The sequence below is a fragment of the Magallana gigas genome, chromosome 7 (genome assembly GCF_963853765.1).
Source record: "Magallana gigas chromosome 7, xbMagGiga1.1, whole genome shotgun sequence".
In the NCBI taxonomy this organism is placed as follows: domain Eukaryota; kingdom Metazoa; phylum Mollusca; class Bivalvia; order Ostreida; family Ostreidae; genus Magallana; species Magallana gigas.
Window position 1 is genome coordinate 46,867,376 of NC_088859.1, and position 27,499 is coordinate 46,894,874.

The 27,499-nt window shown below is 33.6% G+C and overlaps 2 protein-coding genes and 1 long non-coding RNA gene across 5 annotated transcripts; 1 reads left to right on the top strand and 2 right to left on the bottom strand.

Annotated features, from left to right (window-relative positions):
• Positions 1-3,084: 3,084 nt before the first annotated feature.
• Positions 3,085-13,057, bottom strand: LOC105333843 (serine hydroxymethyltransferase). The gene is made up of 8 exons (XM_011437051.4): positions 12,919-13,057; positions 6,944-7,179; positions 5,511-5,869; positions 5,002-5,214; positions 4,742-4,852; positions 4,353-4,475; positions 3,885-4,112; positions 3,085-3,547 (listed from the first exon to the last, which is right to left on the bottom strand). The coding sequence occupies exons 2-8, from the start codon at positions 7,162-7,164 to the stop codon at positions 3,381-3,383; spliced, it is 1,422 nt and encodes a 473-aa protein (XP_011435353.3). The 5' UTR covers positions 7,165-7,179; positions 12,919-13,057; the 3' UTR covers positions 3,085-3,380.
• A 186-nt stretch (positions 13,058-13,243) lies between these two features.
• LOC105333822 (uncharacterized) lies at positions 13,244-19,107 on the top strand. 3 transcript variants are annotated; one of them, XR_901021.4, is made up of 5 exons: positions 13,244-13,344; positions 13,925-13,979; positions 16,368-16,526; positions 17,865-17,983; positions 18,767-19,107. It is a non-coding gene; the product is annotated as an uncharacterized lncRNA (long non-coding RNA). The 3 variants fall into 3 exon arrangements; XR_004598028.2 differs by lacking the exon at positions 13,244-13,344 and adding an exon at positions 13,383-13,406; XR_901022.4 differs by lacking the exon at positions 13,244-13,344 and adding an exon at positions 13,627-13,688.
• Positions 19,108-21,630: 2,523 nt separating this feature from the next.
• LOC105333818 (uncharacterized) lies at positions 21,631-27,308 on the bottom strand. Its single transcript, XM_011437017.4, has 13 exons — positions 27,150-27,308; positions 26,474-26,729; positions 26,111-26,207; positions 25,640-25,773; positions 25,478-25,543; positions 25,249-25,390; positions 24,698-24,858; positions 24,407-24,579; positions 24,181-24,291; positions 23,994-24,055; positions 23,819-23,878; positions 22,484-22,711; positions 21,631-22,396 (listed from the first exon to the last, which is right to left on the bottom strand). Exons 1-13 carry the CDS (start codon positions 27,200-27,202, stop codon positions 21,906-21,908), a joined length of 2,034 nt encoding a protein of 677 aa, XP_011435319.1. The 5' UTR covers positions 27,203-27,308; the 3' UTR covers positions 21,631-21,905.
• Positions 27,309-27,499: the final 191 nt, after the last annotated feature.

Here is a 27,499-nt window from a genome sequence, read left to right on the forward strand (position 1 = left end):
GTGAAAATTCCAGTTTTATACTTAAAATGAATGTGTAAATACATGTTAGGAACAATTTATTTATGCTTAAAATGAATAAGAAGATAGACAAATCAGCTTGAAAAAGACTTTTACTGGCATATTGAACCTATGTAAACAATAACAGAACAAGCCTTGTTTATATGGCAAAAGATTGTGTGCCCTGTATCTTGCTCACAACTCTACGACTGACTCTCAAATTTCATTTGATCTTTAGAAATGCATTCTTAAAGCACTGTAAATAATAAAAACAGAAAAATAGAATTTGACCAAAATCGTGACCATGCCCCTTTAATGACCATATCTAAATATAGTTCCAATGTGGATTTGGTTGATGATTTTCAAAGTTTTTAAGGTAGGTACGTGCCCTGTGATGGCCATTATCTACATGCAAGATTCTAATGGTTCAATCTTTACCAAACTTCAGTGATAAATCTGTAGCTATTGATTTTATCCTTAGCTAGACAACATCGAGATGGTGACCATGCATTTAAATAATAGAACATAAGATAAAAGCATTTCAGAGGATTTTGACATTGACCTAGAAGTTTTCATGTTGGCATAGAACTTTAAGTCAAGCTCATTACCCCTTACTAACCTAACTTGCTAACAGGCTTTTTTGGGTTTAATATGAACAATAATTTGTGGTCTAAAATTGGATCTTAAAAAGATCTCCTATGACCTTCACATTTGAACTTGAAACTTGGTTTAAGGTCGTTGCACAATTTACCAGAAACTCTGTTTATGTGAAGAATGAGCCAGATAGGGCTAAGGGGAGAGTAAATATGCTCTGAAAATTATTTTTTTGTTGCATGGTCTGATAGACATTAATTGAACATTGACTTAGAATCGTCATTCAAGGTCACTGTACACCCCTTGACCAAAGGCACTCTTTGAGTGAAGTATGAGCCAGAATGCAACAAGGAGAGGATAAATGATCTGGACAAGGATTTTTTGGATAATTCTGTTAGTAGGATCTTAACCTAGAAACTTGGTTTAAGGTCACTGCACACCCTTAACCTACAGTCAATCTGCAGGTAAAGTATGAGCCAGATTGGGCCAAGGGGAGAGAGGATATGCCCCCGATAAGTAATCATGGATGGACAGACAAACAAGGGATGAACAGAAGGACAGACTGATCAATATAGGGTGCCTGAAGGGTGTGGCCCTTAATAATGCATCCTTAATTGCATAGAATTTTGCCTTTAAGGGTGCATAACATTTTTATGGGAATGTTTACTTTTTTGGGATATTTCAGATGAGGAAGAAGCAAAACTAACTCCTTTAAAGATATTCTAAACACTTAATGTTACATTACATACATCAATAGAATGATAAATACCGGTAGATGAATTTTGTAAATACTAAACAACCCTTTGCCTCTAACACATATATTCTAAATTCAAAGGGGTCAAAATTCCCAGAAAATAATGGAATCGTAATTCCCTGGAATATATACATCTTCACAGTGTCATAAACATCTACAGAAATTCGTTGCAGCAGTTTAAGAGTATTTGCGCTTACAAACTACATTACTATTTCCAATAAAGGACCAAAATTCCCAGATAATAATGGAATTGGAATTTCCTGGTAATATATGTACATCTACACATCGAGTCCTAAATATTCGAAAGTTTTATGAAATTCTGTGCAGCAATTAAGAGGGTTACAAACTGTTCATTATTATATTCCACATAGGGCCAAAAAAATTTGGTTGGAATTCCCCGGGTAATATGCACATTTACACATTGTGTCCTAACTACCTACAAAGTTTAACTAAATTCTGTGCAGTTGTGTGAGGAAGAACAGGACTGCCGGACTAGTCAAAAATCTACTTCCTTGCTAGTGTACATTAAAAGAGTATATTTGGCACATACTGTACACAGGGAAATATTCGCCCCTGCTTTATTTTCGCCCTCATTGTCAACAGGCGAATTTAAGACTGGGTGTGTTACGAAGTCTCAAACTACCGGTATATCTCTTAAAACACATCTATGTCTGGGCGAATTCAAGACGGGGCTAAACTGTTTGCAAGAGTAGAAAGACGAAAATTACATGGGGCAAAAATTACCCTGTATACACACGAGAAAAATAGGCAAGATTATGCCTCCGACTGCAGTACATCCATGCATTTTAAGCTCCTTCTAGCAGCAAACAGTAAAGAAATCAGCCATTTATAGTTCTGTGCATTTTACAGATTGTTGGGAGCTGATTTTAATCAACTCTCCGATGCAGTTACTCTGGCAAACTGAAACTGAAACAGTGTTTGGACCCAAGCACAAATCATCACCGCTGACAAAACTTAATTCTTGAAAATAATCGATAAATTCGATGTAATGTACGCTGAAACTTTTTTTTAAAGGAAACTTATTTATAAATATCTTGGAAATAGACAGATTTTAAATAGTACAAACAATTCAGAAGTTTTTCGTATGTATTCCTACGCCCGAGTTCAATATACTCTCGTTCAACAATAGGCTGTCTCCGTACATCTCCGACAAGCAGAGAGTCAGTCTATATTTAGAGGTCACATCATCAAGCTATTATTTGACCTGATATCTCTTACTTTACTTGTCGGAGATTAACGGAGTAGCCGAGCATCTGATTGAACGAGACTAAAGTTCATTATTGGTTGGATATATACAATTTTTGAAATATTTCTAATACCGATACATAATTTGATGAAATCAATTCTATTTTTAAATATTATACAACATGATTCATAAGAGGTTTTCTCGAAATTCTTGTCGGAAAAGTCCGAGAATTCATATTATAAAAATGTGCGTAATTCAAATACAGATTATAAACTACTTGCCAAGCAAATTAACATATCGATGATTTTAAGATAATAATAATCGATAAAATCAACTCCCGTCAGTACTTTGATTTAAGAAGTATTTACCAGCTTTAGAGCTAAAATCCCGCAACTAATGTGATGAAATTCTGTGCACATAATTAATTGTTGTTAATTTCTTTCCAGTTGCTTTTTCCAGTACTTGATGAAAATATTAGATTCGCTAGAGAAAAATTGCTAGAAAATTTTCATTAACATCTCATAAAAACAACTTTTAGTTAAGAAACAATTTAATCCACAAGTCTGCAATGACACTTTTTGAGTAGTTACATGATTTTCATACATGTAATGACATAATAAATAACAGAAAACATCTTGAACAGAACATATTTAACAGTTCATCATTGTAAATTTGAGAAAAGTACAGCAAAGTATTTCACATGGATGTACACCACATGAATCTGTACTTCTTTTCACTTGTCTACAATTGACTTTTTACATGAAACAGTTAATACTGCTGTAATGGATCCTTTGGCTTCCTTCCGCTTCATTATGCTGTAATTTTCCATTACCAGTTGTCAATTCCAGGCATGGGAAACTTCAGAGCAAAGTTTTCAACATCTGAGCGCAGATTGTCAATTTTGGCTTTGATTGTCTGATCTGCATCCAGTTTTGCCTTGAAGTCCTTCAGCAGTGGTCCACAGTCCTGCATCGCCTCTTTGGTAATTACAAGACCTGAAAATCCATGACATATTATTGTAAAAACAGTGTTTAGTCACATCCTGATTTAAACAATACCATTCCCAGGTTTGGTGGCAAGCTCAGAAATTGCTTCCTTTTAAGGACAACAACACAATTTCAAATTATATCTACGAGAAAGATCTTCATGAAAACTTAATGAAATAGAGTTGCTGATGGCAATTTATTTCCATTTGTAAAATAAGATTATTAAAGATTGCATCAATTTTTACAATTTTTTCTAAAATAATCATGTCCTTTGGGGGATATGGTTATAAATAAATGATTTACTTGAAAAACGGTTGTCACTTTAAGTTTGCTAAAAATATGATACCTTTATGAATAAACTCCACAACTTGTTCAAAATCCTTTTCCTTAAAGTCCCTAGAGGTTAGAGCAGGTGCTCCTATTCTCAATCCACTTGGTTTCAGCGCACTCTTATCTCCTGGACAAGTGTTTTTATTTAAAGCTATGCTGACACACTCCAATACTCGCTCGGCTCGAGCACCATCCATACCATTGGGTCGCAGATCAATCAGGATCAGATGGTTTTCTGTTCCCCCTGTGAACAAGACGAAAACAGAAAAAGTGATTCTTTCTGTCCTCTGTACTTATATTTTTGCCTTAATTTAGTTTAGTTCTGTAAGCTATCATTGTCATTTAGTGAATTTAAGAACAGAGCTAATCTAAAATAGTAAGTCACAATTTTATAACAACAACATTAGAGCAACTTAAAAATTGAGCAAAACTCTTTAGGATTATAATTAGGCTATGAATTAGCATGAGATGGTTCTTATCATACCTGTCACTACAGTATATCCTTTTTCCATGAAGGCTTTGCACATGGCCTGGGCATTTTTGACTACCTGCTGTTGGTAAGTTTTGAATTCTGGTCTGGCAGCTTGTTGTAGGGCAACAGCAACACCTGCAAAGTACACACATGTCATAAATAAATAAATTTCTAAAACCTAAACATGGTATCCTAATTTTTTTTTCATTTCATGCTATTAAAATTGAAATGATAACTATAAATTTATGTTGGAGATAATCATGTAAATTTTTTTAATCAATACAAGAGTCCTCACAGTGACTCGTGAGAGATTTCTTCAATGAGGAAACTCATTTCATCAGTGCAGTATAGGAGATGAGGGGGCTGCCTGTAGTCCATTAGCCCCAACTCTAAGCACTTGCCTGCTATCTGGTGGTTATGGGGGCCTCCCTGTAGTCCCGGGAACACCGCCTCATTGATTCTCCTCTCCAAATCATACTTCTCCTCTTTTCCATTTTTCAATTTTCTGACTCCTGAATAAGGAAATTCCAAACTTTCAATGTCACAAACAAAACAAATCTTTTTCTTATTTTTTACGATTTTATATATTGTACAAATACTTGCATTGTGAAAAACATAATGTTGCCAAAAACATCTTCATGTGTTAAAGCCTTGGCCATACCTCTCCTGAAGAAAATCATCCCTGACCTTGGTCCTCTCAGAGTTTTGTGTGTTGTGGTAGTTACAATGTCACAATATTCAAAAGGACTTGGGGCAACTCCTGTTGCTACAAGCCCACTCACATGAGCCATATCTGCTAGTACGTATGCACCATTTTCATCTGCTATCTCCCTAAATCGCTTGTAATCAAGATGCCTGGAGTAACAGCTCACTCCTGCAAAAAAAATAGAGTGCAGTCATAGATCACAAAGCTAAACCCAGCTATGTCTTTGATTCTAAGAATAATAAGTCACATTCAACAACTAAAGCATAAGTATCATATACATGTATCCTTATTGTCACTGTGACTTTGGATATGACGTACTAAAAGAGACTTACTCTGAATTCTATAATCTAAGGGGCTGATGCAGAGGGCAGGGTTGACTTAAATTTTAATTTAATTTTTACAACCAAAACATTGAGACCTAATAAAGTAGGAGATATTTAAATCAACCTGTTTACAATCAATACCTGCAATAATCATGTTAGGTAGGAAGAGTTTAGCATTCTCATGGAGCTGGTCATAGTCAATCAATCCTGTTTTGGGTGACACTCGGTAAGGGAACGACTCAAAGTAAACAGATGTAGCTGAGATTTTCTTCGTGGGGGTCATGAACCCATGACTTAGATGGCCTCCGTCTGGTAGATGAAGACCCATGATTCTCCCATGAGGCCCGACAACTCCAGTGTAGACCGCAAAGTTTGCAGGTGATCCAGAAAGAGGTTGAACATTGACCCCCCATTCTTCAGGGGACAACCCATACAAATCCAACGCCCTCTTCTGACAAAGCCGCTCAACTTGGTCAATGTATTCATTCCCTCCATAATACCTAAATTTGATATGATAAAAGAAAATGTTGGTGTTAAGCTAAATGACTTTTGTTTCAAAAATGGCACATGCTTTTACCAAGATAAAACAATTGGTGAAATTTTTTTTTTATTTACATTTCCCCATACTTTATCTTTTAAAAAAAAAAAAAGTTATGTCTTCAAACACTATACATTGTAGTGTTAGTTCTCAGATAAAACATATTTAGAATCTAAAACCCACGTTACAATACAGTTCGTAAATGGGTTTCAAGCCAACGGGCATCTTATCAGTCCTGGGAAAGAACACTGTTCAAACAATTCTTACAGCATTGATTAAATCAAAGTAATGAAGAACTGACGGGAGTTGATTTTGTCAATGTTTATTTATTCTTAAATCAATGATATGTTATTTTGCATGATAAGTACATATAGTTTCTAATTTGTATTTGAATTATGCACATTTTTATTAATGAATTTTTTGATTTTTTCGACAAGAATGTCGAGAAACCCCCATATGAATCATGTTAAATAATATTTAAAGATATATAACATTTATTCAATCAAACTATGTATCAGTAATAGAAAATATTTCACGAAAATTGTATGGATCCAAGCAATATTGAACTCTAGTCTCGTTCAACCAAACGCTCGGCTGACACCGTAAATCTCCGACAAGCAAGAGAGAATCTCTGCTTGTCGGAGATTTACGGAGACAGCTGGCGTAGGAATACTTACGACTACAAAAAATATCTAAATTGTTCATACCATTTAAAATCTGACTATTTTCAAGGTATTTATAAATAAGTTTCCTTGAAAAACAATGCTTTAGCATACATTACATCGAATTTATCAATTATTTTCAAGAACCAAGTCTTGTCAGCAGCGATGATTTGTACTGAGGTCCAAACGCTGTTTCACTTTCGGTTTGTCTGAGTAACTGCATAGGAGAGTTGATTAAAATCAACTCCCAAAAATGACTATTGCCCATTTTCTTTTTTTTTAAACTGATCTTTTAAGCTTACTACTCTCAGTAACAAATGTGTATATACTCCAGAATACACATCTTTTTCAGATAGTTTAATAAAACCAGTTACCTTTGGCCTGGCTGACCTTCAGAGTATTTGTTAGTCAGACATGATCCTAAACATTGAAGGACAGCTTTGCTTGTGAAGTTTTCTGAAGCAATGAGTTCAAGTCCTCTCATTTGACGATCCTTTTCTTTCTTTATCAGGTTGTACATTTCAGGATCATCGACTGCAATGTCTGCCTGTAGATTTGTGTAGTCTCCACCTCCATTCATCTTGACATCGGCCATTATCTGTTTCTGGTGCTAAAAAGTACAGTCAAACAATGAGATTAACTAAATGAACGTTACAACAAGAGATCACATGACTCATCACAATAGCTCTGATGTGTACCTTACTAAATTTTAAAACAATACTCTTGAAGTCTCTGAGGGTTCAGTGTTCACAGCTTGAAACACTTAAAATGTATGTAAAAATGTTTACATGAAAATATTACTAATTGTACATCTCGAGAAAATTATTTTTTACTCTTTTCCCCCCCAAGATTTATTTGGATGTTGTGTCATCCCTCCTGTGGCCCCATTTTTTGTGCTGGAGGAGTGTGTCAGGGTTTGAACACTCTAGAATCAACCTAATACATGTATAATACATGTTTAAGGATGCTTTCATAACATCCCAAATTGTCACATAATACTACACCGTAAATCTTGAGAACAGATAGCCTGAAAACAAGAGGTCCATGGGTCACATCAATCACCCGAGACACAGTTCTAAAAATTACTTCTTGTATTCACTTTTATGTGTTCTTAAAAATTTGATTCCATTTAGCTGCAGATCTGTAGCTCATTGTGACATTCTGTGAAATTTTAAGCATTTGGTGCAGTTTCTCTAACAAAAAGATTTTAGGAGAAAAACACCTTATCTTTAGTATTTGCAAAATGATCTTCCCTTTTAAAAGAACAAAACGCTTCGGTTGAAACATCCAAGTCATTTTTTGTGATTGGAATTAGCCTAGTAATTCCAACCTGTGAGAGATGCATGTACAATAATGTTAAAAGTTCACACTGAAAATATGAGACAAATTTTGATCAACTCACTCCCTTTAGCTCTGGTGAACTAAATGATATATTGCAGTGTGATTAAATTGGTTTGCAGTAACAAGTACACATATTTTCTGGGTTATACACACTGCTATCTTTTCTACATAAGAGACTAGAGTTTCCTTAAAACGAGGTGAATGTCTTATTTCTAGGTACTGATAGATAATGTCACTGTGTAAGGGCACTGTCCATTTTCACATTTAAACATGTTACAGCACATTATGTGCTCTGTGGGAAGCTCTCAAGAATATGATTGACTTCCAGCTTGTCTTATTATCAAATAAATAAAGTAAAATTATATGTATTGGTAAAGCATAATAATTTTTTCAACCTGTATTAAATAATAATTATGATCATTGACTGCAGCAGCATAGTGAAGTTAACAGTGATGATTTTCTACATTCAGTTAAATTTGTTTTATTCAATTTATCATACTATATATGTCCTTTTTTTTTTAGCTTTTTATATTAATTAAAATCTATGGTCTAAAGTAAACATACATAGCTCTTTTCTACCTGTGGCTGTTTGATCACATCACCTGGTGTACATAGCGAAAAAGGTCCGCAAACTGAGTCTATTTACCACCTCAACAACACTTACAGGTACAATTAGGTCTCCTGAGCCTATGCACTTGTCAACAGAGTATAATGATGTCTTCTAATCTCCTCATAAACACAGTAGAATGAGGTCCATCTCAGTCTTTTCATCTCCTCATCCTTATTAAGGTATCCTTAGCCTATTCACCACCTTGTCAACACAGTACAATTAGGTCCTCTGACCCAATCTACTTAGCTCTACATTAATACAGTAAAATAAGGTTCCCTGACCAAGTAACCTTATCTCCTCACACAGTAAAATAACATCCTCTGACCCAGTCAACTCCTCTCCTCAGCAACACAGTACAAAATGGTCCTAAGACTCAGTCAACTCATCAACAAAGTGAAATGAGGGTTCTAAACCAGTTCTCTCACCTCCACAGTTCTCCAACTCAACCTTTCCATCTCCTATAAACACAGTAAAGTAAGATCCTCTGACCCAATCTACTTATCTCTTCATTACAAAGTAAAATGAGGTTCAATGACTAAGTCTTATCTCATCAACAAAGTAAAATAAGGTTCCCTGACCCAGTCTACTCGGCAACACAGTTCAATAAGGTCCTTGGATCCATGTTTCTCATTAACCCAGTGAAATAAAGGTTCTGACCCAGTCTTCTCATCTCCTCATCACACAGTACAATAAGGTCCTCTGACCCAGTCCTCCAATAAATTGAGGTCTTTTGACCAAGTCTTCTCATCTAATATACAAAGTACAGTAAAACACGCTTATAACGAAGTCCCAGGGACAGGCAATTTTACTTCGTTATAAGCCTAGTTCGTTATATCCCTCAAGTTAACAACATGAAATAGAGTCTTGGGAATTAAATTCACTTCGCTGTAAGCGTCAATTCATTTATATAAGCGTGTTCGCTATAACTGTGTTTTACTGTACAATAAGTACCTCTGACCCAGTCTAATCATATCCTCATCAACACAGTACAATAAGGTCCTCTGGCCCAGTCTCCTCATCAATTCAGTAAAATGAGGTCTCCTAATCCAGCCTTCTCATCTCTTCATCAACACAATAAAATGAGGTTGTCTGGCCCAGCCTTCTTATCTCCTTATTAACACAGTAAAATGAGGTTCTGTGAGTCTACTTAACAACTAGTCAAAGTAAAATGAGGTCCTCCAACCAAGTCATCCATTCTACTCATGACTGCATCACAGTACAATAATATCCCTTGACCAAGTTTTTTTTTCACCTTATCAACACAGTAAAATGAGGGCTGATCAAGTCTACTAATTACCTCTTGAACATAGTCAAATGAGGTTCCCTGATCGTCCCTTCATCACCCTATTAAGAAAGTAAAATAAGTTCCTTTAACAGTATACTCATTACTCCATCTTCTTTATCCATCACCCTTTTGAAAGAAAAATGTGGCCCTTCATCTGACAAAGTGTAAACTCATCACTATCAGGAAAGTTTTGGATCCTCAATTTACTAAGTTAACAAAACAAAAGCAATTTTGATTATAACGTTTAAATTTGAGCTAAAAATCATATTCAAAAAATTCATGCTAAAGATCCTTTTTGGTAGCTTTCCCATGTATTAGTGTTTTTTAAACAAATATCAATTTGGTGGACAGAATAGGGGGTTCTAGACAACACTGAGATTGTGACCATCTCAAAGAGCCCCACTTTAAGGTAGCTCGCGGGTTTACCTGCTTGTGAGAAAACCTTGAAAATTTGTCCACGTGATCCATAGGTTTCATAGTTTTATTTCTGAAATTTATTTAAGATTCGTCTGCGCGGTAATAATGTTATCGTGTTTCAAATACAGTGTCATTAATAAAATCAAGCAACGCTATTTCAATGAAATATATAGTAAAATGCACATTTTAACCGAGAAACGCATTACAAAACTATGCTCCAAACTTTTAAACGATTCAGACGAAATTAATCATACTCAACACAAAAACAGAGGAGATAATTATGAATCAATTCATAAAAAAATATCAGTATGTGTTCTCGGCCAATTTTTGGCAAAAAAACTTTAAAGATTTAAAAGATTTCTCAAAACCTTATATTTTCATTACGACGTTAGCCTGACGTCATCATTTCCTTACTTCTTAGAACACCAAAATTGAAATGCATTTATTGACAAGACTAGCTGTTTAACACATTTTAGAACATGTTAATGCTTATTAGGCATTATTGTGAATGTTATTTAAAAATGCAATTAATGTAAGGCTGTAAAGATACAGAAAATTGCTATTTTTGTTTTTATGAAACTCTGAGTCAATCAATGCAAAAATAAAATGCCAGGCAACTACTGACATTATAAGTAAGTAATCGAATAAAACAGGTATCTCAAGCCAAAAGAAATTTAAGAATTTAATCGGTAGTACAGATTACGGAAGTTATAATTGTAAAAAAAAAAAGGCAAAGTTAATGCATACATTCTATTTTAAAACATGACTTTAAATGGAAGGGTTCTAACGCACACTCATTCTTTATCTTTATAGAACAAAATGTGATAATGTATGTGACATCTTTAAATTTTCAGCACTTGATATTATAAATCTTTGTATAAACAGTCATAAACCGCATATAAGCTTTTTAAAATATTTTCTTTTATACTTCTAAATATCTCATTTGTCATTAAAAAATAAAATTATGAGTTTACTATGACGGTCAACTCTTTACGCCGATTCCTATTGTGACGTCAGCAAACCCGCGAGCTACGTTAATAATGGAAAATAGGATGAAAAGAATTTTTCAGCTCTCATAGACCATCTAATTCAATCTCATTACCTCTTACATACAGGCATTTATATTCAATCTGAGCAAGATTAAGCAAATGGGAAATAATCTACTGCCTAAAACTGATTATAAAGAGATCCACTATGACCTTCACGCTGACTAGGTTCAAGGTCACTGTACAACATTACTAACCAAAAGGCTCTGTTTAGGTAAAGTATTTGCTAAATAGGGCTAAGTGGATAAAGTATTAATTTGCTTTAAAAAAAAAGGACTCTTGTGTCTTCTGATATGACCTTGACCTACAAAAATCAGTCAAGGTCACTGCATATCCTTTGAACAGAGGCACAATGTTGGTCACTCCTCACCCTTTACTCACTTCATGTGAAGTATGAGCCAAATAGGGCTTAATGGAAAGTATATATTCTCTGAAAAACAGATTGTGTGATGCATTATGACCTTGACTCTTGACCTACAAACTTCAATCAAGGTCACTGCATACCCTTTGATCAGGACACTGCAACTAAAGTATTAGCCGGATTGTACCAACAGGAGAGAAGATATGCCCCACACAAGGATTTTATATATGATTCTGTTATGACCTAACTTTAGACCTAGAAACATTGTTTAAGGTCACTGCACACCCTTTACCCAAAGGCAATCTGTTAGTAAAGAGCCAAGGGGAGAGAGGATATGCTCCAGACAAGCAATCTCAGATGGACAGATGGACTGAAGGATGGAAAGACAGACTGATTACTTTAGGGCACCCACAGTCCTAATAATCCCCATCCCATCTTACTTTTATAGACTTTAGTAGACTCTCTAAAGGGGTAACATTTTCAGCACCCTAACATTTGAATGTTTAGAATGGTTTAATATGAGCATATCTTTTCCTTCACCAAAATTTGAATATAGTTACGGTCGAGTTGCAAGCAAAATCATTTAGAATTCCTTGTTTTGTATGTAAATGTCTGATTTTGGTTATATTCAAATGGGTAGTATTCATAAAAGCTTTCTTTCTGTTTATAATGTAAGATATTTATGAACACAATGACACAGTATTTCTTGTCATAGGTCATTTTGCACTTTATTTGTAAAGCAAAACATGGCACAACAAAGAATTAAATGCATCAGTTTGTACTCTACAACTGGTCATAAAACTATTGAAAATAGTTCTATATCAGCTTTTTTAAAGTGGATTAGTTAATTTACCTTCATTTGTATTTTCAACACAAATGCTCCAATGTGCATGCAGTCCACTTAAAAATATTCATAAAAAATGAAATGCATACTTTTGCATCACGTTTTAAAGCAATAAAATAAATTTTCATCCTATAAATTAACCCCCTCCCCCAACACACTATTGTTCCATTATCGTAAAATGCACATAATGGCATCTTTTCAATATCAACAGACCATCAGGCAACACAATGTTATTTTTAAGCATGTGACAAACAGATTAATTTTATAACTATATTATAGTATAGCTTAGTGCAGAGAGTAGCCTTACCATGCTTACCGTGTTATTATTTTGTTTCATAACTTTTTTCAACAAGCCAAAACGACATGAGTTGACGTTACGCAATAATTTTCAAAGCGTTGAAACTTAAGAAATTTATGATGATCGTAACAAAATGTATATACTTACAATGTTTACAAATATTATTTCCTTTCCCGCCACGTTCTTTATTCACAAACAGTAAGGAAGAAACAGTAGATGCACATGGTTTATATATAAACAATTGTCCAATCAAAAACCTTGTACATTGATACCAATCCAAATAGAGAACCAGTCAACCAATCCAAATAGTTCTCTTAAAATATTTTATGTTTGTTTCATTGTACATAAAAATTTCGATCGGTTGTAGTCATTATATGGCACGGATTGATAATTTTAATATTTATTAACAGATCTTACTATCTTAATGAAGTTAGTAAAACTATATAAAACAGTAGATTTTGCCTATGGATTAAAACAATTCCGTCGAAGGTCAAAACCGAATTGTTTTATGTATGATTTACTAGAAAACTGTTTTAGGGTAGAGGGGTCATATCAAACGAGTAAAAACTGACGGTAAGGAATTGAAGGCTTCCTGCTATGCCTACCACTTTTTATGTGTAGTACTATCCGATAGGGTGTGAAAATTAATTCATTGTTTTGAAACAGAATCATATCTCTTCCATTATTCAGTATTTAATTATCTCTTCTTTTATCTTTTGGGTTGCCAGATAACATCATACCAAACATTAGTCCGAAATATCTGACGTTTTTCTGGCTTTTTTAACGATTTTGATATATCAAAATCGTTAAAAAAGCCAGAAAAACGTCAGATATTTCGGACTAACCAAACATGTGCAAATACAACTGCTTAAACCCACTCTGTATTCCGAATGGGTTAAGCACTTTTAATAATTGTGGTATAGTTATTAGTTTTATTTATTATTAATAACCTTAATTTTGAATTTATATTTTAGGTTTGTTATTTGTATATTAACAACTTTGTATTAATATGTAGCCTATATTATTTTATAGTGGAAAAGCGTTTGTACTAAGCCCTCGTTCATTCCTTTAAATCTACTATATATGGATTTTGGTAACTGAATGTATAATAAAATACATGTAAACATGAACTATATATTTTTCTTTATTATAGATATCCCTGACTGAAAACAAATATAAATGGATATGTGATATGAGAAAATAACGAGGTAAAATACACAAAATAACCCCTTAAAACAAATGAAACTTCTCTAGAATGGCTCTTAAATCAGTCATTTTCAGAGACAAATAATGTACGTTTTAATTCACATATTAAGACATGTTGCTTAATTACTATAAAAATCATTACATATGTAATACCTCTTGGTAAAGTTTATAGAATCTCTTGAATCAGATGCACAAATACCTGTACATGTACAATACTGCATAATCTGTACAATTTTTAAAGTATTCATATATGTTTACATTAACCGAGTATGATTCCCTCTTAGTATTTCTTATGGAAACTTATATAGTTAATTCATAGCTCTATAGAAACAGCCAGACTGAAATCTTCATGCCCCATTTATGGATTGGTTGAAACATAGTGACTGAAACTGACAGAACTGAAATCTATAGCCCCATTTATTGATTGATTGAAACCTACTGCAACCCAAGAAAAATCACAGACTGCATGAAATAATCATGATGATGATGTCAGATTTAAATTCCCATAGGAGATGATTTGGCTGTTTCTTTTAGCTAAGATACTGATGTACATGAACAGTAATTTAAATTAGTGAATTTTACTTACTTTTTACAATCATTTTAATTAACTTGTGAAAAGAATGATGTAAATCTAAACAATAAAATGTTTTCTTTGATGATTCTTGCAGGTTTACGAAGGTTACAATAATTGCAGAAAAAAATTACATAAATTTGTATTTTTTCTGCAATGTTGTCTCCTTCATATCCCACATGAATTACCAAAGAAAGCATTTTATATTGTTTACATAACAGACAAAATGTTGTACATACATGTAATTTAAATTGTGCATGTACATCATTGAGTATTCTTCATAATTCAATAGTGAAATTATAAAAACAATCTGGCTGTTTAGATCTGGAACTATACTAGCTGCAGAACTGTAGCTCTCCGGGAAAGAAAATATTGACAGACCGGTCTGTCAATATTTTTTTTCCCGGAGAGCTACAGTTCTGCAGCTAAAACTATACATTGTCATCATAAAATAATCTCAAAGTTCCCAGTAGCATTCTGTAAAAAGTTAGTGGTTACAATACTAGTTTGGGTAAGTTTTGCAGTAATTAAGCCTTTAATTATTCTAAATAATGCAAAATAACCTTTATATGATCTCAAAATAACAGATTAGAACTAATGATACCATAACCTATCATGGTTGCTTGTTGACTTTCGTTTGTCCCAGTTGACCCAATTGTTGATTTTTATTAATAAACACACATACCTGTCAATGACGAACAATTGAAATTCAATATCTGGCAAAATTTTCTTCCTTTACATGTCCAATCTCTTCATTTTAAATATATAATACTAGATGAAACCCAGCGCAAGCATGGAAATTAACATTCTACACATTAATATGATACAGTGCTTAATATGTTGACCTATATATATATATTTTTTGTGTATATACTTTGTCCGATATTTGTTTCTTAATTGCTTTCTTAACCTATTTTTTAAAATTGAAATAACAATTGCATGGCTGGATATTTAGAGGAGTGGGCAGGGATGAAAAATCGGAACTGAAGTGGATAATATATACATGTACATGGCCTTAATTCTGTTTGTTGCAGATGACTGACAAAAGAATTTTTTAAAAAATTATATATCAAATCAGTGAGTGGGTATTTAGTGCATCTCTCTCTAAATTTGGTACTGTAGGTCAAATTTTAATAGAATTGGTATCATTTATTATTATTCTACCATAATGTTTATAATTACTGGTATAATGTCAGATAAAAGTCTGTTTTGAAAAGAACAATTGGGGGGCGGGGTCACCCCCCTTAAATACCGTTTTATGCAAACATCATTATGATGTAAAACAGAATCTGTTCTTGTTTACAAATTAATGTCCATGCAAATTTTACTACCAATCTGTCGTGTATGAAATGTATAAAATGCAAAAAAACGCTAGTGTATATCATTATGGCACAGCAAATTCACAAAAATGAGCTAAATATAGTTTCACATTGTATAAATTAGGTTTATCGACTGGTAAAAAAATCTTTACATCGTAATGTCCTTTGTTAGAGCAGGGACATTTGAGATGGTCTCTATCAAACTAGCTGAATAGTGTACCAGTAATAGGTAATGATTTGATAAGCTAATGACTGAACAGCAATACAGTGAAAAAGGTAAATCCAGTACATCATAATTAATGCTGTTGATGCAATTTATCATAGCAGATGGTCTTGATAAGATTGCTTGATTCAGGACGGACAGTTCCTCCGCTACATTGACAACTGTCATTTACAGCGTCCATTGGGTTTATGTCTTTGAAATTAAATGGAGTATCGGTATATCAAAGACCTGATTCTGAGGTTCAAAAACTAAATATAAATAATGATTTTTTTTGCAGCCTTTCAGAACTGAGAATCTGGAGCAGCTAGCATGCAGGTCCTGAGGCAGTGCTGTGAACTGTGCTTCGCACCCAATACTGTTTCCAGATTTGTCCGCATTTTTCCTCGAGCAGCTCTCTTTTTTCTAGTTTTACATATTGTTATTCTAATCATCACTGGTAAGAAATTTTCATCTGTAAATATAAATATATTGACATACTCTGCCCCAGTATATGTTTTTGTTAATATTCATAACAAAAACTCAGTGCCCAAACTACACTGTACATTCATTGATCTGTTAAAGCAGAAAAAAGTTTGCCAAAAGAAAGTGTATGTGAGACTGCATGGTTGATGATGCATTTCATTATTTTCATGCCAGTCAATGCATCTGTATCAGCTCCTATTGATTGTATATGCATGAAAAATCAAACTAAGTTTAGAACTTCCATTTGCTCCTCGGTTTATTGTACGTTGCCTAGGAATATAAAAAATCGGGGAGCAGATGGAAGTTCCAATTTCAATAAGATTGAAATATGAACTACCAAAATTATCTTGATCTTTCCTATTGATTTTAACGTATGGTTTTATTTCAGTGCTTCCAATATAGTACAAGACTTATTATTGGTTTGTTAACTCGACGTTATTTTTTCTTGATTAAATTTTCTTATTGACATAACTTCTTTACATTCTTTCTTTTACATGTATTAACAACTAATTGCCAAACAAAGCAAGTTTAATATATAGTACTATTTAAGGTGGAATAACACACCTCGAAAAAATCACACGAATTAACAATAAATTATTTGATTATGAAAGATATTATGATAAATAAACTGTACATATGTCAAATAAGTGAAAAATTTGCAGTTTGGGGATAAAAAATGAATATCTATAAAAATCAATTCTGTAAGTAACAGCAAAAGCCCCCAATGGATTTGAACTTGGGATGTATGGATCACAAGCCCAACACTTTAACCACCCGGCTATGGAGTAAGGTACATGTTGCCGTCGATAAAATCCTTTTCATATAACGAAATGTCGCTTCGATCAAAGGTCAGCCATTTTTTGACAATGTGTTATTCCACCTTAACTGTACGTTAAGTACCAACACTGGGTTTACTTTGGAAGCTCACCTGTACTTCACTTGTACTTCTAGATCATCAGAAACTCACAATCCCTCTCCAAAACACTGAACAACCAACAAAAAATTGTAATAAAATTCAAAGAAATAGTTCTTAGGTTCTGTATAGAATCAGTGTAGATATATCTATAAACTGACAAGTTGATAACAATTAAGCAAATAATTATTCCTTACCTGTCTGATATACAGTTGGTCTTATCAGGCAGTATTAAAGTACTCGCTCCCCCTCTCACAATCATTATTAAGAAGAAAACTTCTAGTTTAAATTAGTATGATTGAATTTATATATATCACAGATCTTTAATATAATCTTCAAGTCCCAATACATGTATATTCATAACCCTAGCTTCAATATCAGAATCTATTATAATTTCAGTGATAAACTATGCAAACCGCAACGAGCCATTAGATACACAGAAACATGCTGTCCCGGCTGAGGATGATTTGGGATACGTGAAGCTTCCACATCCTCCACACTCTGCTGAGGATAATCAGGTTTAGCAATTTCTACAATTCAAAGCACAAAGTATAAGCGACACAAACATTTATTTATGCAACATAAATCGTCTGAATTTTGTGAGACCATAACCCTTTCTATATTTTGGGTGTATGTACAGTTTATCAATTGGTCGAAACCTACAGCAACCTAAGAAAAATCACACACTGTTCTTAATAATCATGATGCCAGACTCAAAGTCCAATAGAAGACGATTTGACGGTTTCTTTTAGCTAACAATATACTGTTGTACATTAAGAGTAATTTTACTTACTTTTTACAATCTGTTCATCAATTTGTTAAAAGAAAGATGTAAATACAGTCAAATTTTGTTATCTCAAACTAGATGGGACTGTATAAAAACTTCGAGATATCCGAGTATTTGAGATATTGAGAGTAAAATACTTTTAAAGATAAGTAGTTGGGAAAAAATCTCATCGACATATCCATTGTATTCAAGATATCAAAGTTCAACTGTATCAACAATAAAACGATTTCTTTGATGATTCATACGGGTTATGACAATTGCAATCATTGCAGAAAAAATTGACACCATCTGCTAATGCAGTTTATGTATTGTTTCTGCAATGTGCCACCTTTATATCCCCCATGAATCATCAAAGAAAGCATTTTATAGTTTATTTGTCAAGAATTTAATTTATCAGTTTATTTAAACCAAGGGAAGCACTGAAGCTTTCATTGAATTTTGTTGACTATTTTAGAATTTACTTAAAATAATAATTTAGTTGTGAAAGTTTTATGTGTGTATTTTGCATTTTTAGGAAAATAATATGAATCATAAACAAAAAGGCAGAGTGAAGCGAGTTGATGTTGTGAAGTTGGCAAATGAATGACCCTTGTCCAACAAGAAATCCTGTGTATTATCTGTTTCAACATTTTTTCATACATGTATCCTGTTCTTTTTTTGTAAACATATATATGTATATCAATGCCTTTTATGAAATGCAATTAACCATAGATAGATTCAAGATTTAAACTGCTGTTGCTTTGATCTCTTTGTATGGTATGAATATTGTTATGTACTTTAAAACATATTAATTGCACATGATGAAACAGAAATTGTAAATATTAATCCTGAATTAAATGAGCACTGTATCTTTTATTCCATTATGAAGTTCAATGAATCTGCAAATTAAAATAATTCATTGTAAAAGCGTGTCGATTCAATGTGTTCATTGACAACATCAATTATTATTATATAAATTATATGTGTTTAATCAATTGAAATTTTCCATATTAAAGGGGCATATGGTCACGATTTTGGTCAAACATTATTTTTTTTCGATTTTAATGTTTTCAATGCTTTTATTACGGCATTTTTAATAGGCAACCAAAATTTGAGTGTCATTTGATGAGTTATAAGCGAGTTACAGAGCTTACAATTTTTTGCTATGTAAACAAAGCGTTTGTTTACATTTCGAATGTTGAAGTGAAAATTCCAGTTTTAGACCTAAAATAAATGTGTAAATCGTTAGAAACTGTGTATTTATGCTTTACATAAATAAGAAGATAGACATACCAGCTTTAAAAAGATTTTTGAACCTATGTAAACAAAAACAGGGCACGACCCTTGTTCACATGACGAAGAATTGTGAGCCCAGAGTGTATCTTGCTTAAAACTCGACGACTGGCACCCAAATTTCATTTGATCATTAGCAATGCATTTCTAAAGCATTGCAAATAATAAAAACAGAAAAAGAAAATTTGACCAAAATCGTGACCATGCCCCTTTAAATTAGAACTAGAACTGTCCTAATAGGACTAATACCCCCGCAAGGCTAATTTCAAATGGAAACAAATAATTGAATTGAATAATAAAGGTTTGGAACACATACACTAGCTAGGATTGTTAAAAAAAAGGTTAACAAAGAAAAATTAAAGTCAAAACTGTTAATACATATGTATAACAGTAATACATTTACAAATTTATGTATCTGATATTTTTTTTTATTTAATTGTAACAAAATGACAATAACCCCTCCCTTTGCAGTAAATGGAAATACCGGTAGCCAAGCACTGCTCTTCTGTTGATAAAACTGAATATCTTTCTAATAACAGTCTTGACAGATGCAATTACATGTAGTTGTTTCAAATTTCCCCCACTTTCTCCTGTGGTACAATGGAACTCCATATCAGAAAATTGATTCCATAGGACTATGATTTTCTTTGATGAGCTTGTTAAATTTAATAAACTCCAAAAACATCACCATAATTACCATACTATGTAAAAATATGTAAAAAAGAAAATTTAATATTAACACATGCTCCATCTAAACCATGGCTCAGATAATGGCCCCCATGGGACAAATGAATTCAGCCACACTTGTCTTTGATGTTCTTATTAGCTCCTAAGAATTTATCATTGACAAACAAAAATTTTGCATTGTCAGTTAATAGAATACTTATTAAAAAATAAATTTAGTTAAGACATAAAGACAAAAAACCTCCATCTGGATGCATTTATATAAATATATTTTAGAGTGTTTTGATACTATTAATTAATTATTAAAATCTGTAAGGATTACCTCCCTTACTTTTCAACATCAGTGTACAATATATAGAATAAGGAATATGAAAACTGTCATAAAATCTTGTCTGATCTTAATAAAAATTGCAGGTGCACATCTTCAGATGGTGATCAACATATGTACAATTTTTCAGACTGTTCCATGCAGTAGTAAAAAATTCTATAGGGGGGACAAAGTTGCGTCTACAGACAGACGGACTGGGTGAAACCAATATACCCCCCTAAACTTCGTTTGCGGGGGTATAATAATAATAATACTTTACAGCCTAGCGGCAAGGCTCATTAGCACTTGGAAACTAGTTGAAAATGAACGTTTTAGCAGGAATAATGGCACACGTTGAACGTTCTAATTGAATTGGCTTTAAAGAATACCAGCTGACATGATCTGTATTATGGTACATAATTATATATTGCAGTGTGTACTCACTTATATACCGTAAACAATAAACTTCACTTGAACAAGGCCTTGATTAAATTTCTATATGGATGGAAATAATTCTTTACCAAGTAGGCAATTGGGCATCATGTTTGTAGTTATAGGACGTGTTTATTTGCACGGAATCAATTGTATGCTGGGAGTTATGCCCCTTTTAAAAACCAAGCAAGTTGGCTGCCTAGTTCAGTTGTCAGCACCGAAACCCCGTAATAGACTTTTGCAAAATCAACATATTGGACAGATGTTTAAACTCTCAGAAAATTCTTGCTGCTATGGTTTCCCAAATATTTGTTTAAAAAAAACTTTAACACCATTTTATTAAGATTTTTTTGTTCAGTCCATCTACAAATTCAAATGATCCATGAATTTACTTACCGGAAATCTGGAACTTAATTTTCCAAACATCGGAAATAGAATTATCGAACTAAAAATTGAAGAGTATATTTGACAAAAAATACCGATATCAGTATATCAAAAAAATTTCTTATCCAACATCCATTAAATGTGCAATATTGGTAGCTTTTCCTCCATGGTTATCTACGGCATTTTAACCCCCAAGGTGGACAATTTTTCCAGCAGAACTTAATGTCTTGATTTACAGTGAATTAGAATCTCACATTCAAATAAATGTGTAAAGTAGAATTAAAAAAATTAACACAAAAAGCGTAGCAAATTTTTTATTAACTTTCTCTCTTCATATGACAACAAGAATGAACAAAAATGTCTTTATATAAGTAATCAGCTTTTGGATTACTTTGCTACTTACTTACAGTTCTCTATAAAATTGGTCACTTTCAGAAATATCGATGGAGAATTTAAAAAAAATATATAAATAAAACACGACATGAAATGAGAAATATAATCACAGTAAAACATGTTTCTAACAAATGAGTAAAAATTACAAATAAAAAGAAAGATCCTGAATGAAATGTGTTCATTACATGGGAGGAGGGGGTGGGGGATTTCCTGTGGGGAGAGGAGGCTGTCCCGCGGACGGTTGTTGACCAGGCCAACTGTTGAACATGTAGGCCATCTGATTGGACCAATCATTGGCCCCACTACTACTAGCTCCTCCCCTTTGTTGACTTCCATATCCATTCTGCTGTCCATAGCTACCAGAGGTAGATCCGTTTGGTTGAGAGTAACTCTGACTGCCCCCATATCCACTACTCTGACTCTGGGAACCATACCCTCTACCACCCCCTGAGCTCCCCCTATCTGAGCTAGAGAATCTACTGCCACCTGATCGCGTATTGAACCCAGATGAACTCCCCCCACTTCCTCTACTTGCACTAGCGCTGCTTCCACCTCGACCCCCATATCCACCCCTAGAGCCCATTCCACCCCTAGAGCCCCCCCTGTCACGACCACCTCCTCCATATCCCCTACCGAATTTGTCTCTCTTATCATCAAATCTGGATTTCCGACCTGTAAACAAAATGAAATATTGGTTAGAAAAACATACATTACACAAAAGGCAATAAGTACTTAAACACTATATGGGTGAACACTTACCTCCGAACCTGGCACTCTGACTTAAAGTCACCAGTTTTGGATTGACCACTTGTTTGGCCTCTTGAAGGACAGAGATGAGATCATTTGCTTGTTTGACATTGTCGGGAGTGAAGAATGTGTAGGCTGTCCCTGTTTGTCCTGCTCTGGCAGTTCGTCCAATCCTGTGGACGTAGTCCTCCGATGAGGAGGGGTAGTCAAAGTTTATGACAAATTTGATGTCTCCAACATCTATTTATTGTTGCATTGTTTATTTTGGATGCACAAAGCAACAATTTTGGGAAAATAAGAGAGAAAATTGATAAGATATTTGTTCACATTGAGACAAACTGGAATAAAAGAAATTTATTAAACATAAAATTAACCCTACTAGACCATAAATGCATACTCCCGAGAACCTATTTATTCTCAACATCACCACAGGGTAAGACTCCATCATTTCTTTTCAAAAAATTTTTATGACTACTTACCTGAATAAAACTTACCAGAAATCCTTGAACGAATCTACTAAGAGAGTGGCATATTATTAGAGTCTTGGTTGATGTACTGGGAGCATGCATCTCTATTTAAGTGATGGCTCTGGTACTTTGCTTTGACTGCTATGGGAAATGCACTCCTTTGTATCTTGATAAGCAGGTCTACCTCTTCTCTTCACAACACATTTTTCAATAACAGAATTCAAAGACCTGGCATGAAGGACTTCCGGCAACGCAAGATGTGGGATACAAAAGTTAACTCTGTTCGAGTTGAAGTTTTTGTAGAGGTGAGGAAGTCCATTGTTCATGCACTGTAGAATCCTGTTTTGTGTTGTGATAAGCATTGTAGAAGCAGAAGCTACATATGTCAAGCCACTTGAGGAGTGCATATTTATAACTGGTGCCGACAATTTAAAAGACTAGCTCAGAGTTCGGGACTAGTGTTAATCACACAGATTCTTAATCTACTCTCGGCTTTCCAGTTTTATGAACAGATCCAGTGTTAGCAGTCTGCGGTACCGGAGCAAAGTCTCAATCAACGACTACATGGCTGGGTAATGACATGACAGTCAGTTGCAATATAATTTAGGGAGATCAGCTCATACATGTACCTTTACTAGAAACAGAAAAAAGAATAAAATGTTACTTCTGCTAAAATTTTGTTTAAAATATGAAAAAAATCTAAATCTGTTACCGATTTTAAAAATTAAGCATTTACCTCCCTTTCTCACAGTTGCTTCATCTATTTAAAATCATGCCATACCAGCCAAAGTTTACACTGATGCTAAAATTATTTTTATACAGTACCTATATCAAAGTTGCAAAAACATGCATATAAAATAATTAGCAAATCATAACACACCTAACCCTCTGGACGCAACATCTGTGGCAACAAGAATGGGAGTCTGGCCAGACCTAAATCCTGCAAAAAATTATGAAAAATTAAGTAAATGTATTGGGGGAGAAAATGTTTGCACTGCATTTGCAATAGTCAAGTTTTACCCAATTAAATTTCCAGTAAATTTACAATTCTTTACCATTTAAGACCCAGTCTCTCTCTTGTTGAGATTTATCTCCATGTATACACATCATTGGCCAGCTGGAAACAAATCAAAACAAATTTTTTTTCATGTTCTTTACCAATTAATAATATGAAACACCTTATGGGATAAAATTGCAAGACTTTAATAACATAAATGTATTTATACAATAAGTTTTATTTACCCTTCTCTCCTCATTCTTCTGGTTATTTCATCTGCCTTTCTCTTTGTTTCTGTGAAAATTAAGGTCTTGTTTTCCTTTTCTTGCATGATTTCTTCCAGTAATTTGGTCAGCCTAAAATATTGATGTCAATGTTAAACTTTGTTCCTAATTCCACTAAAAATCTGTAAGAACTTGCATGCTTTTTATATGGACATAAAAAAAGATAATTCATTACTCTTAATCTTACTTAAATTCCTTTTCATTTTCATCACAGACATCAATAATTTGCAGAATGTTGTGATTTGCACTCAGCTGAAGTGCCCCAATGTTAAGCTGGATGTACTCTTTCAGGAAATCCTCGGCCAATTTTCTCACATCCTTTGGCCAAGTGGCACTCCACATAAGGGTTTGTCGGTCAGGCTAAAATTATAAATTAACTAATCATTTACCAGATAGATATATAAAAAAAAATCAATCAAATAAAAAAACAAAAAACATTTAACAATTTTTTCACTAAATGCTTTTTTAAAAATCTTACTCTGATTTGTTCTACAATTTTTCTGATCTGAGGTTCAAAACCCATGTCTAACATCCTATCTGCCTCGTCCAGGACAAGATAGGTGCACCTTCTGAGGTTTGTTTTTCCTGCCTCCAGAAAATCAATCAACCGCCCAGGTGTTGCAATGCAGATTTCAGCACCTTTTAAGTATAATACTAGAGTTAACATCTGTTCATACAAAACATATCAATAAACCAACAGTGAATACTGTGGTTTCATCAATATTTGTTGAATTCCAATTTTCATGGATTTCGTTGTTAAGTTAATCCATTAAATAAAATGTTCATTGAAGTGCAATTTCTATTAACATTTTGTATTGATAGGGTCATTGGCCACGAATTTACGTATCCTTGAAACTGTGATTTTCACTTTATCCACGAAAATTGAAACATTTGAATATTAATAAACCACAGTATTTTTAAAAAGAATCTGACAGATTGCTATTTGCCATTTAGATGAATAACCAGCTAGTGATAATTTATGTTTAAATATTATTCAAAGCCAACATATTCAAACATTACGATGATTACCTCTCTCTAAGTCTCGTATCTGAGGTCCTTTTGGGGCACCACCATAAACACAAACATTCCTTATTCTGGAAGCATGGCCAAAATCATTTGCTACTTCCTGTACTTGTTGGGCCAGTTCTCTGGTTGGTACCAATACAAGAACCTAAATAAAACAGTCACTCATATAACAACCTTCAGGAATAAATGAAAGACATTAAAACAAGTCTCTTTAAGAACCTAAATTACTTACAATGGGTCCATCATGAGGTTGCAAGTGTGGCTGATGATTTATGTGTACAATGGATGGCACAATAAACTAAAAAAAAAAAATTATTGTTAGAACTTGTCTTCAAGCTTTACATACACTTTTAAACAGTAATACCAGGTAAATAATGCTTAAGAAATCCCTTACCCCTGCTGTTTTTCCAGAACCAGTCTGTGCAATTCCAACAACATCTCTCCCAGACATTGCAACCGGCCAACTTACAGTCTGAATGCTAGTGGGTCTAGTCCAGCCCAAGCGACGGAATGTGGACATTACATAATCTGCAGACAGTTTATGATGTTGACATATCGTAAAACTGAATTTAATCATCAAGCATAATCTGCATTTCATCAGCCAATAAAGATAAAAATCAAAACATATAAAATGGCTCTTTGGATCAATAAAACTAGAAATGGTCCATTTCACTTTATTTTTTTTAGGGAACTGTACACAATTTTTTAATTACTGACAAGTCATTGACAACACTTAAATAATTTTTTGCATACTGAGCCCATTTCTGTAATATCGTGTCACAATCACATTAACCTCTTTACAAGACATTAGAGGCTAAAACCTATTATATAGATTTATAAAAGAGAAATTGTTATAAAAAATTACCTGGAAATCCGCCTTCTTCAAATGCGAAGATAGGCTTAGGTATACCTGTGCCCTTAACTGTTACTTGATGTTCATTATAAAACTGATCAATGTCCATCTATAAAATAATTTAATATCCTTAATGAAAATTAACTCTAAATCAATAAAACTTTGTGTTTAAAGAATTGCAGAGTGAAAGAGCAATTGTTACACGAGAAATATTCAATGGCATGCACTTGTTCATTATTCTAATAAAAAAAAAATGTCCATGAAAATCATTTGCACATATTGAAACACAAAGAGGCATGTCTCTTTAAAAGGAAAATAATATTTTGAAGGAAATTTGCCACACGCAATGATTTTTCCATGTTAAATTTTACAAACCTGTGATCTGCTGGAAACACCTGGATGTTCTACATAGAAATTTTTCTCAAACTTCTGTAGTCGTGACATGTCCCACCTAGGCTTGCGTAAATTTTCTCCAGGTTGATGTCCTTTGCCCATTTTACCACCTCGCATACCACCTCTATCCATTCCAAATCTCCCCCCACCTCCCCCTCTTCCTCCACTTCTGGGACCTCCTCGATCTCCAAACTTTGAGGACCCAAAAGCTTTGGGTAAACCACTACTTGCTCCAAATCTGGAATTCATATTGTATAATTTTAATTTCATAAAATTATAATAAAATCAACTAAGTAAAATGTTTTGAAAACCTAATGGACATAAAATCAAGGGAACCCTATAACAAAACCATATATTTTAGAGTCAATAAAAATGTTAAAGTTTAATACATAACCAAGTCCCCCCCCCCCTTTCAAAAGAGCGCAGAATAGTATGACATATTAGGTAAGTTGTCAATCAAAGCTTTAAAGTTAAAAAAAATTAATTCCAAAAAGAAATTGCTTTTCCTAGGTTTAAAGATTATAACGTGAAGGCAGCATTTCATTAGGGAAAATGATTATTCAAAATGGCCACTTTTTAGAAACGACAATCTTTAAATAAAAATCTTAAAAACTGGTCTTTAAGAGCTCAGAATATCAACGAGTTATGTTTTCATTACCCTTTCCTATCAGAACGTCCCGAAGAATCGAACATTCTATCTCTGTATGACATCTTTTTTCTTCTGTAGTGGTATTGTTTCTTCCCCTTGCCGTTTCTTGATCCCGTTTGACGATGCCGGAAGTGTGTATATTAATGCGCATGACGTCATTTGGAATGGATTTGATACTAAGTCCTAAATAATTTTATTTGAACAACTGCATATTTATGGAAATCAATTTTCTTTAATCTTAACTAAGATGGAAATTGAGTATCATTAAAAAATAAAATCAACATCTTTAAAAGTTATTAAACTAGGACGCCGGTTGATTTTTTTTTTTACATCGGAAGGATACGGTAATAATATAAATC